The sequence below is a fragment of the Salvelinus fontinalis genome, unplaced genomic scaffold (genome assembly GCF_029448725.1).
Source record: "Salvelinus fontinalis isolate EN_2023a unplaced genomic scaffold, ASM2944872v1 scaffold_0097, whole genome shotgun sequence".
NCBI lineage: Eukaryota > Metazoa > Chordata > Actinopteri > Salmoniformes > Salmonidae > Salvelinus > Salvelinus fontinalis.
Window position 1 is genome coordinate 306386 of NW_026600306.1, and position 12547 is coordinate 318932.

Genomic DNA, 12547 nt, shown 5'->3' on the forward strand with positions numbered 1-12547 from the left:
ATAAATACTTATATGATTAGGTAGTGTTTTAATACACATTTGCTCTGTTCATTTTTTACATTCGTTTTTATTTAGATGTGACGGTACTATTCCCTTAAAGCTACGCTCTTTAAAATACAACTAATCCTGTAAACCAGGGGTGGGCAACTCCAGTCCTCGGGGCCTGATTGATGTCACACTTTTTCTCCCTCCCTAGCAAACACAGCTGATTAATCAAATTGCATTCTAAACTGAAGATCATGAATTGTTGATTATTGGAGTCAGGTGTGTTAGCTGGGGCAAAACTGTGACACTAATCAGGCCCTCGAGGACTGGAATTTCCCAACCCCGCTGTAAACAATAGAGCAAATGCATCACATTCAAATAGCACTTGATTATCTGTAGTGCTTTACACTGAGTCTACAAAACATTAAGAACACCTGCTCCTTCCATGACATAAACTGACCAGGTGAATCCAGGCTAAAGCTATGATCCCTTATTGATGTCAATAGTTAAATCCACTTCAATCAGTGTAGATGAAGGGGAGGAGATGAGTTAAATAATAATTTTTAAGCCTTGAGACAAATGAGACATGGATTGTGTATGTGTATCATTCAGAGGGTGAATGGGGAAGACAAAATATTTAAGTGTCTTTGAACGGGGGATGGTAGTAGGTGCCAGGTGCACCGGTTTGTGTCAAGAACTGCAAAGTTGCTGGGTTTTCCCAGCTCAACAGTTTCCCATGTGTACCAAGAGTGGTCCACCATCCTAACAGTGCCGTTTAAGATGAGGCAGATTATGGCCTTATTTCTATTACCGCATATTAGATGACTGCCAATCATATTCCATGTTTCATGTTTATCCCCGTTTTGTTCTGTTTAAGAAACGTTTTTCAACAACAATCGGCGGAATGTGTGATCTAACTTGAACTTTAAGTAGCCTATATTTGATGTGATATATTCCTTTCGAGACAGGATTGTGTCACGGCACAGATCTGGGGAAGTGGACCAAAACATTTCTGCCACATTGAAGGTCCCAAAGAACACAGTGGCCTCCATCATTCTTGAATGGAAGAAGATTGGAACCACCCTTCCTAGTGCTGGCGGCTCAGCCAAACTGAGCAATAGGGGGAGAAGGGCCTTGGTCAGAGAGGTGACCAAGAACCCGATGGTCACTCTGACAGAGCTCAAGAGTTCCTCTGTGGAAATGGGAGAACCTTCCAGAAGACCAACCATCTCTGCAGCACTCCACCAATTAGGCCTTTGTGGTAGAGTGGCCAGACGGAAGCCACTTCTCCGTAAAAGACAAAAGAAAGCCATCTTGGAGTTTGCCAAAAGGCACCTAATGGACTTTCATACCATGAGAAACAAGATTCTCTGGTCTGATGAAACCAAGATTGAACTCTTTGGCCTGAATGCCAAGCGTCACATCTGGAAGAAACCTGGCATAATCCCTACGGTGAAGCATGGTGGTGGCAGCATCATGCTGTGGGGATGTTTTTCAGTGGCAGGGATCGAGGGAAAGATGAATGGAGAAAAGTACAGAGAGATCCTTGATGAAAACCTGCACCAGAGCTCTCTCCAGTGATGTTCGATCCGGTTCAAGTCCGAGCTCTGGCTGGCCCACTCAAGGACGTTCCGAGACTTGTCTCGAAGCCACTTTTGCGATGTCTTGGCTGTGTGCTTAGGGTCATTGTCCTGTTGGAAGGTGAACCTTTGTCCCAGTCTGAGGTCCTGAGCAGGATTTTATCAAGGATCTCTCTGTACTTTGCTCCGTTCATCTTTGCCTTGATCCTGACTTGTCTCCCAGTCCCCTTTTAAATTATACGAGAAAAGAATATTCAATTGTATTTATATCAGCAAGCAAGACTAAATTAAATAGGACTATTTATATAATGAATATGAATTCGGAGGGCAGAAATGATTAATCATTAAAGCATTAGATCTCTAACTAAAAGCTTCAATCATACAAAGGTTATACTTTTATTCCGACCTGGTTCTCTATCAGATTAGTAAGAATGTCTCACCCGATGTTCAAGAATGGCCTTTTTCTCTTTATTCAGATTACAACCTCTCACTTTCAGTTATTTGAAAATGAAATCATCTCCAAAAGATCATTATTTTTTAAAACAAGCCTTAGAAAGTTGGTTGCAATTTCAGTTTAATCCACCAGAAAAGACCAAACAAATAATTTTAAAAAATGGTTAAACTCAAATATAGTAACTGATCAAAATAAATAAATAAAATTGATTACATGAAAAAGGTATAATCTTTGTAAATTATACCATCAATAGGACTGGTGGAGTTGTCACACATGCAGCTCATAAAAATATATGGAAATCTCTGCTCTACCCAAAATTACAACCAACTAATTGCAGCATTACCACAAAAATGGAAGAGACAAGTGGAAGGGGGGAAAAGTCAGAATCTTGTCTGTCAGCCCTGCTTTAAAGACCAAACTTGGTTCATGAAAATTGTGAATGACACCAGATTCAAAACTTAGAATTTTTCAATTGAAATTATTATACAAAATATATGTGGGGATACAACGAACCCCTGCAGATTTAGCTGCGAAGAGACAGAATCATTAGATCATTTGTTTTGGTACTGTCCATATGTTGCTTGTTTTTGGTCGCAGGTCAATGAATGGCAACATTTACCTGGAGCTAACTGCAGACAGGACTACTGAGTGATTTGAAAAGTCATAGTCAATTGATTAATAAAATAATAATACTTTTAGCAAACATGTTTATTTTTAATTTACAATCTGTAGCAACGATGAGAATATAAAAGTCAATCACTTTTGTGAAACAGCACAGTTAAAAATATATGGCAAATAGAAATCAAAGAGGGTGGTCTTCAGAGATAGATGGGAGAGGTTTAGGGTAACTGAAGGTTAGGACTGGGTGGTCTTCAGAGATAGATGTGAGAGGTTTAGGGTAACTGAAGGATAGGACTGGATGGTCTTCAGAGATAGATGGGAGAGGTTTAGGGTAACTGAAGGTTAGGACTGGATGGTCTTCAGAGATAGATGGGAGAGGTTTAGGGTAACTGGAGGATAGGACTAGATGGTCTTCAGAGATAGATGGGAGAGGTTTAGGGTAACTGAAGGATAGGACTGGATGGTCTTCAGAGATAGATGGGAGAGGTTTAGGGTAACTGAAGGTTAGGACTGGATGGTCTTCAGAGATAGATGGGAGAGGTTTAGGGTAACTGAAGGATAGGACTGGATGGTCTTCAGAGATAGATGGGAGAAGTTTAGGGTAACTGAAGGATAGGACTGGGTGGTCTTCAGAGATAGATGGGAGAGGTTTAGGGTAACTGAAGGATAGGACTGGATGGTCTTCAGAGATAGATGGGAGAGGTTTAGGGTAACTGAAGGATAGGACGGGGTGGTCTTCAGAGATAGATGGGAGAGGTTTAGGGTAACTGAAGGATAGGACTGGATGGTCTTCAGAGATAGATGGGAGAGGTTTAGTGTAACTGAAGGTTAGGACTGGATGGTCTTCAGAGATAGATGGGAGAGGTTTAGGGTAACTGAAGTTTAGGACTGGATGGTCTTCAGAGATAGATGGGAGAGGTTTGGGGTAACTGAAGGTTAGGACTGGATGGTCTTCAGAGATAGATGGGAGAGGTTTAAGGTAACTGAAGGATAGGACTGGATGGTCTTCAGAGATAGATGGGAGAGGTTTAGGGTAACTGAAGGATAGGACGGGGTGGTCTTCAGAGATAGATGGGAGAGGTTTAGGGTAACTGAAGGATAGGATTAAAAACAAACTAAATATAACTATTCTAAAATACATTGTGTCCGTAAAATGTACATAGTATGTAGAAGCTGGACGTAGAAGCCTAATAGTTGTTGTGCATTAGTTTACTCTAATTAGGGGATGGATGGTAGGGTTAGTGGAAAACATGTTTTTATATACATACAGTGCCTTCGGAAAGTTTTCAGGTTTTCAGAAATGTTTGCAAATGATAGAAAATCAAAAGAAATACCTTATATACATAAGGACGAGCGATATCAGAGCGTAACGGACTGGGATACCGTAGACTAGTATAGAATACAGTATATACATATGAGATGAGTAATGCCAGATATGTAAACTTATTAAAGTGACTAGTGTTCCATTCCTTAAAGTAGCTAGTGATTTCTAGTCTATGCCTATAGGCAGCAGCCTCTAATGTGCTAGTAATGGCTGTTTAACAGTCTGATGTCCTTGAGATAGAAGTTGTTTTTCAGTCTGTCAGTCACAGATTTAATGCACTTGTACTGACCTCGCCTTCTGGATGATAGCGGGGTGAACAGGCAGTGGCTCGGGTGGTTTATGTTCTTGATTATATATTCTTGGGCATCGGGTGCTGTAGGTGTCCTGGAGGGTGGGTAGTTTGCCCCCGGTAATGCGTTGGGCAGACCGCACCACCCTCTGGAGAACCTTGCAGTTGAGGGTGGTGCAGGTGCCGTACCAGAAGGTAATACAACCCGACAGGATGCTTTCATTGTGCTTCTGTAAAAATGTGTGAGTGTTTTAGGTGACAAGCCAACTTTCTTTAGCCTCCTGAGGTTAAAGAGGCTCTGTTGCGCCTTCTTCACTACACTGTGTTCTTGGGGTCCTTCAATGCTGCAGAAGTGTTTTGGTACCCTTCCCAAGATCTGTGCCTCGACGCAATCCTGTCTCGAAGCTCTACGGACAATTCCTTCTACCTCATTGCTTGGTTTTTGCTCTGACAGTCTCATAGCAAAGGGTCTGAATAGTTACTGTTATGTAAATAAGGTATTTCTGTTTTTGATCTTTAAGAAATTTGCTACATTTTGATAAAACCTGTTTTTGTTTTCTCATTATGGGGTTTTGTGTGTAGATTGCTGAATATGTCGTTTTTAAAATCCATTCTAAAATAAGGCTGTAACTTAACAAAATGTGGAAAAAGTCAAGGGGTCTGAATACTTTCCGAATCCACTGTACAAACTTCACATTGAATATTCACCTCACTTTCAAAAAGCTCCATGAGGAAGAAAGGATTCCCAGATAATCTTTTAGATGTTCTGTCTTCAGGATGTTCTGGGTTGATGGCTGTTGGAGAGGGGAGGGGCAGTTGAGTGAGCTGGGGCCTTTTATTGCCCTGCCTCTGGGAGCCTGTCAGCTTGTGACATGATGAGAGAGAGTGAAAGAGGGTCTACCTGTAAGAAAGTTAGGCAAATTTAACAATTACTTGCAGGCAGTGGGTTCAGAATAACTATGACAAAAAAATGAATACAAATTATACCACCACCCAAAAGGACACTTTGGAGACTGGAAGGGAAAAGTGGTATGAGCTCTACACAGGTAGAGCCGTATCTGTCCATGTTGCCTTAAACAAAGCAGGCACTGCTTCATGTGGCCTCACCTACACTCACCTTAATAGCCCATATGCCACTGGGTGATAGAAATTGTCATAGTTTTAGGGCAACATTATGTGAGGTGTTATTATGTGTTGTTAGCGATGAGCTTTGGTCAATTTAGCTTGTAAAATGCCACCCTCGTCAATCTGTCACTAAATCCTGCCTAATGGGCAGGTCAGCCCTGGAGGAAAGTATTGGCTGTAAGAAGGAAGAGAAAACATAACATCTGGTTGTTTTTTCTCCAATCTGCGTTACCCACTCCAGTCAGCAGATGGCGATATGAGTCTTTCGGGGGATGTTTCTTGCGTGACGTGTAATCTAGTGGACGGGACAGGATGCCTCTTCAACTGCGACAAAAGGCTTCTGATTCAATCAACGCGGTGGTTTGCTAGCGAAACATAAAACAGAAACATTGAAGCTCTTTAAACCAATCTTGTGTATATTACTCTTAGTGTTTGGCTCATAATTATGTTTACGTATCTACTCGTTCATTTAAACGTAATTTGAGTCTTAAATTAGCAAATGTGTTAAATTGATACTGCATTGTTGTGTGACAAAACTGCACATTTTAGCAGCCTTTTATTATCCACAGCACAAGGTGCACCTGTGTAATGATAATGCTGTTTAATCAGATTCTTGATATGCCACACCTGTCAGATGGATGGATTATCTTGGCAAAGGATAAATGTTCACGAACAGGGATGTGAAAATTTGTGCACAATTTGAGAGAAATTAGCTTTTTGTACATATGGGAAAATTCAATCTTTTTTTTCAGCTCATGAAACATGGAACCAACACTTTACATGTTGAGTTTATATTTGTGTACAGTGTAGTTTCTATCAGTTTTAGGAACATATGCTGTCATAGGGAATTCATGTGAATGAACAAGCCTTTTCAGACTTTAAAATATGGCTGTATATAAACTTACTATATATAGTTACTATCAGCTTTAGGAACATAAGCTGTCATTGTGAATGAACAAGCCTTTTCAGACTCTATGATATGGCTGTATATAAACTTACTATATATAGTTACTATCAGTTTTAGGAATGTCTACCCAAAATATCTCACCGTATTTTTTACTTTACCCAAACTGTCATGACATCAGTAACAGTCAGAATGTTGAAAATGTGTCAACGTCTAAATAACAAACTGGGCCATTTTTAAATAGCGTGTCAAACGGGGAGATGTTATGTTCTTAAGTTATTTTATGTTTAAGGAAGTGCGTAGGTCACATTCTGTATCATACAGCTATGAAGTTAGATATTTAGAACCACGTGCTCGATTGGAATCCAGCGACGTCTGTGTCTTCAGTGTCCTAGAACTGTTTAGTTTTTTGACTTGACTTGTAAAACAGAATGAATAAAATAAGTAATGTAAACATATTATTAGTAATTACCAGGAAGCTCGACAACGTTTCTTTTAAAATCACACTAAGATTGTTAAAACTGGCCTCAGGTTATTGAGGGATCTATTAGGATTTACCCTCGTAGCAAGGCCGTTTTATCATGTGGAGGTTTCATTCGGGTCTCTATTTTAAAAAACACACTGTCTTTGGCAGGAGAAAGGACAAACTCAGAGGAACCAGAGCCAGGGACGTCCAAACCAGCAAGACAACACCAGTGTTCCCACTGTGGAAAGTGTTTTAACCAGTTTGGGGACCTGAAACGACATGAGAGAATACACACAGGGGAGAAGCCTTACCACTGCTCCCAGTGTGGAAAGGGTTGTTACCTCTTATGGGAGCTTAAACAACACGAGAGAATACACAATGGGGAGAAGGCTTACCATTGCTCCCAGTGTGGAAAGAGTTTTAACCAGAAAAGCTACCTGAAAAAACATGAGAGAATACACACAGGGGAGAAGCCTTTTCACTGCTCCCAGTGTGGAAAGTGTTTTTACCAGTTAGGGGACCTAAAGCGACATGAGAGAATACACACAGGGGAAAAGCCTTATCACTGCTCCCAGTGTGGAAAGTGTTTTAACCAGTTAGGGGACCTAAAACGACATGAGAGAATACACACAGGGGAGAATCCTTACCAATGCTCACAGTGTGGAAAGAGTTTTAACCAGAAAAGCTACCTGAAAAAACATGAGAGAATACACATTGGGGAGAAGCCTTACCACTGCTCCCAGGGTGCAAAGGTTTTGCCCATTTTAGGAAGCCTGAAAGAACACATGAGACAGCACACAGAGGAGAAGGCTTAGAAAAGCTCAGACTGCGGGAAAACATATTACTCATTATAGTCACTTAAAGGTCATTAGAGAATACACACAGGAGAGAAAAATTATGTGTATATTGATATTTCACGTCATATTGACTTAAAATTCATCAGAGAACATAAACAGTGCTCCCATTGTCTTATATTGTTGACTGGTAATGTTTTTACCTGTTTATACCATATGAAATTGAATTGTACAAAGTATACTCAAACATATATTTGTATGTTTTTATTAGAAAACATGAATTTAATATTGAGTATGTCAGTTTGAATATTGAGTAGATCAGATTTCATGTGTTTAAATGGTCCTTTTTTAAACTCTGTGTGTTTATCTGGGTGTGTCATTCCTCCAGCACTACAGATAATACAGTGATATTTGGATGTGATGCATTTGTTCCATTGTTTACATTTGCAATGTTGGTCCACTGATGATTTAATGACATTAAAATGTTCACAGACTCTGTAATGGAAAATGTTAATTGTATGTGTCCACATAACTGAGTATGTGACTAACCTTGTGAAACTGTCCTATTATAATGTCCTGTTCCTGGGAGTATCATCCTGTGTTGCAAACCAGTTGCACCTGCATCCTTGTATGAATAAAGTCCCTCCCAGGATCAGGAAACTATAAAGATATGTGCTCATCACCCAATACTTCAGGAATTCAGACTGTCTACACTGCGCTGTGTAACTGTTATTCTCTCTGAGCTCAGAAATAAAGACTCTTGGTTTGACTTGGACTCCAGCAGATCCTTATTTTATAATATCCACCACAACTCTCCCACGGATTGCTGTTAATCATTGTCTCAATGAAGAGTTCTTTGTTTTACTTTCCTGGGGTAATTTACAAGCCTCCCACTGGTTGAATAAATGTTGTTTCCACGTCATTTCAACAAAACAAATCAATGTGATGTTAGATCAATGCAGAAAACTGATTGGATTTGTAAAAAGCCGTCAACATCAGGAATCTTTATTTATTTTTCACCCAACTTGTAAGCTAAATCCAATGACAGGTGACATTTTGTGTTGATTTCATGTTGAATTCACGACTCAAAGAAATGTAAATAGAAACTAGATGTTGAACTGACATCTGTGCCCAGTGGGCTGGTTTGAATAAACAGCAGGTGTTGGATCAATATCCACCTTAGTAGCTAAGTTTCCGTTCAATTTGCGACAGATTTTCATGTGAATATTCTTAAATATGTACAAAACAATATTGGAAAGGAGCATCAAGCTCATCACATGCAGTTTCACCACCCTGTGAAGTTCATAACTTATTTCATCTGTAGCCTAATAAACTGCATGGTTTCCCAAGTCGTAGAGGGAGGACCACACAACATATCATCACATGACTTCAAGTTAACTTCGATATGATGGTTATTATATAAATATTTGCGCATGAAGGAGTTTCCACCATTTCTCGTTTATACATGTTTACTGACACAAAATGATCCCACCATGTAAAACGAACAAACAAATTGTCTGTCGGCATTTTAAAAATTGTAAAGGCATATCCTGTTTCCGTCAGCCCGGTCATTACTTTTGAAATGGTTGGATCAATATCCACCTACATGATATGGATGAAGCCTGATTTGGAATGTCTGAGTAGTTCTATCTGATGTCATAATAAACCCCTCTGATAGTGATACATTTGCTCCATTGTTTCCATGTCAGTTGGTTTCCCACTCTGATGATTTATATCTTCCCATATGGTCTAGCGGTAAAGATTCCTTGTTTTCGCCCAGGTGGCCCGGGTTCAACTCCCGGTATGGGAAAGAACATCTTCTCATGTGCCATGCAATTGTGTAACAACATATTCCAATTTGTAAGTAGCTCTGGATAAGAGCGTCTGCTAAATGACTTAAATGTAAATGTAATGATTTATATCTGACAGAGGGGCTTTAAAGGAATAGTATGGTGACATCTTAGTGTGGCTTGAAATAAATAGTATGGTCACATTTACAGGTTGTGGCTCAGTATTCTTAGTATGATGTGAAAAAAGAACAATCAACTATTTATTGATAATGTATATTCCTATTCAGCTTCTACATCTGCATAGAGGCAAACAGTATCTTAAAGTTGATTAAATATATATATATATATATATATATAAATTGTACACTTCTATTTTCACAATTTGAATTATTATTCATCAAAGACTATACCAACAATACACTGCAGCTTTGACGTCAAGATGAGAATGGGCTGATGGGTGGTGGTGCTACTATACAGGTAAGGCTGTCCAATATGAATGTTCAATACACACAATAGGTTGATCAGTAGCCAGTTAATTAGCTGCTTCAGTCCAATATGAATGTTCAATACACACAATAGGTTGATCGGTAGCCAGATAGCTAGCTGCTACAGTCCAATATGAATATTCAATACACACAATAGATTGATCAGTAGCCAGTTAGCTGTGCTGCTACAGTCCAATATGAATGTTCAATACACACAATAGGTTGATCCGTAGCCAGTTAACTAGCTGCTACAGTCCAATATGAATGTTCAATACACACAATAGGTTGACTGTTGACCAATATGAATGTTCATAATAAGGGAAAAATAAAGGTGGGCTCTCCTGTCAACATGGGGCTCCTGCTGCAGGTAGCCTAGCGGTTACTAGTGTTGGGCCAGTAACCGAAAGATCTCTGGTTTGAATCCCAAAGACAACTAGGTGAAAAATCTGTCAATTTGCCCTTGAGGACAGCAGCAGCAGGAGCCTCATGTTTCTCCCATTCTTCTCTGCAGATCCTCTCAAACCCTGTCAGGTTGGATGGGGAGTGTCACTACAAAGCTATTTTCAGGTCTCTCCAGAGATGTTAAATCGGGTTCAAATCCGGGCTCTGGCTGGGCCCCTCAAGGACATTCAAAGACGTCTCCCAAGGCTACTCCTGCGTTGTCTTGGCTTTGTGCGTAGGGTCCTTGTCCTATTGGAAGGTTAACCTTTGCCCCAGTCTGAGGTCCTGAGTGCTTTGGAGCAAGTTTTCAAAAAATTTCTCTCTGTATTTTGCTCCGTTCATCTTTCCCTCGATCCTGACGAGTCTCCCAGTCCATGCCGCTGAAAAACATCCCCACAGCATGATGCTGCCAACCCCATGCTTCACCGTAGGAATGGTGCCAGGTTTCCTCCAGACGTGACCCTTGGCATTCATCAGACCAGAGAATTTTGTTACTCATGGTCTGATAGTCCTTTAGGTGCCTTTTGGCAAACTCCAAGCTGGCTTTCATGTGCCTTTTACTGAGGAGTGGCTTCCGTCTGGCAACTCTACCATAACGTCCTGCTTGGTGGAGTGATGCAGAGATGGTTGTCCTTCTGGAAGGTTCTCCCATCTCCACAGAGGAGCTCTGTCAGAGTGACCATTGGGTTCTTGGTTACCTTCCTGACCAAGGCCCTTCTCCCCCGATTGTTCAGTTTGGCCGGGCAGCCAGCAGGTAGGAAGGGTCTTGGTGGTTTCAAACTTCTTCCTTTAAAGATGATGGGGACCTTCAATGCTGCAGAAATGTTTTGGTACACTTCCCCAGATCTGTGCCGTGACACAATCCTGTCTCGAAAGGAGTATTTCATATAAAATACAGGCTACTTAAAGTTCTTGAGAGAACAAACATATGCTCGTACTCTTGTCTCATTTAAAAAAAAAAAGAATTGTGCTTTTGGTCATGCAATATTATCTTCATATATACACTGATCATACTAAACATTTGGAGAGAAATAAACGTCTTAATATGGACTAGGAACCTCCTCCTTTTCCCAATACAAAACCTAGGAGGAGTATGGTTCTCAAGGCTTCCATAGACTTAAACAGTAATTATGACAACTTCCGGTGGACATCCTCCAACCTATCAGAGCTCTTTCAGCATGAACCTTCTCCGCTGTGCAATATGGTTTCCAAGCTGGTCATGGGTGCACCTCAACCCCGCTCAAGGTACTAAACGATATCATAACCGCCATCGAGAAGAGACAATACTGTGCAGCCGTATTCATGGGTTGCCACCCCCCATTGGGTTGTGCCATGGCGAAGATCTTTGTGGGCTATACTCGGCCTTGTCTCAGGATGGTAAGTTGGTGGTTGAAGTTTTCCCTGTAGTAGTGTGGGGGCTGTGCTTTGGCAAAGTGGGTGGGGTTATATCCTGCCTGTTTGGCCCTGTCCGGCGGTATCATCGGATGGGGCCACAGTGTCTCCTGACCCCTCCTGTCTCAGCCTCCAGTATTTATGCTGCATTAGTTTATGTGTCAGTGGGCTGAGTCCGTCTGTTAAATCTGGAGTATTACTCCTGTCTTATCCGGTGTCCTGTGTGAATTTAAGTATGCTCTCTCTAATTCTCTCTTTCTCTCTTTCTTTCTCTCTCTTGAGGACCTGAGCCCTAGGACCATGCCTCAGGACTACCTGGCATGATGACTCCTTACTGTCCCCAATCCAGCTGGCCGTGCTGCTGCTCCAGTTTGAACTGTTCTGCCTTCGGCTATTGAACCCTGACCTCTTCACCGGACGTGCTACCTGTCCCAAACATGCTGTTTTCATCTCTCTAGAGACAAATGTTTCTTAAACAGAAAAAAACGGGATAAACATACCTGAATTTGTCAAATAAAATCAAACTTTTTTGTCAAATGCGCCGAATACAATAAGTGTAGACGTTACAGTGAATTGCTTACAAGCCCTTAACTAACAGTACAGTTCAGGAAGAGTTAAGAAAATGAGCAAATGACCAAAAGTAAAAAATTATAAAAAGTAACGCAATAAAATAACAATAACAAGGCTATATACAGGGGGTACTGGTACCGAGTCAATGTGCGGGGGTACAGGTTAGTCGAGGTAATTTATACATGTAGGTCGGGGTGAAGTGACATTTCATAGATAATAAACAGCAAGTAGCAGCAGTGTACAAAACAAATGGAGGGTCAATGTAAATAGTCCAGGTGGCCATTTGATTAATTGTTCAGCAGCCTTATGGCTTATGGGGGTAGAAGC

At 40.8% G+C, this 12547-nt stretch overlaps 1 protein-coding gene and 1 non-coding gene across 2 annotated transcripts; both read left to right on the top strand.

The window, feature by feature from the left end:
• Positions 1-6801: 6801 nt before the first annotated feature.
• LOC129843068 (zinc finger protein 3-like) lies at positions 6802-7823 on the top strand (the record flags this gene model as incomplete). The annotated part of the gene is made up of 1 exon (XM_055911820.1): positions 6802-7823. A coding segment is annotated over one exon (762 nt), but the record flags the coding sequence as incomplete, so codon positions are not given.
• Positions 7824-9280: 1457 nt separating this feature from the next.
• On the top strand, positions 9281-9352 carry trnae-uuc (transfer RNA glutamic acid (anticodon UUC)). The gene has a single exon. It is a non-coding gene; the product is annotated as a tRNA-Glu (tRNA).
• Positions 9353-12547: the final 3195 nt, after the last annotated feature.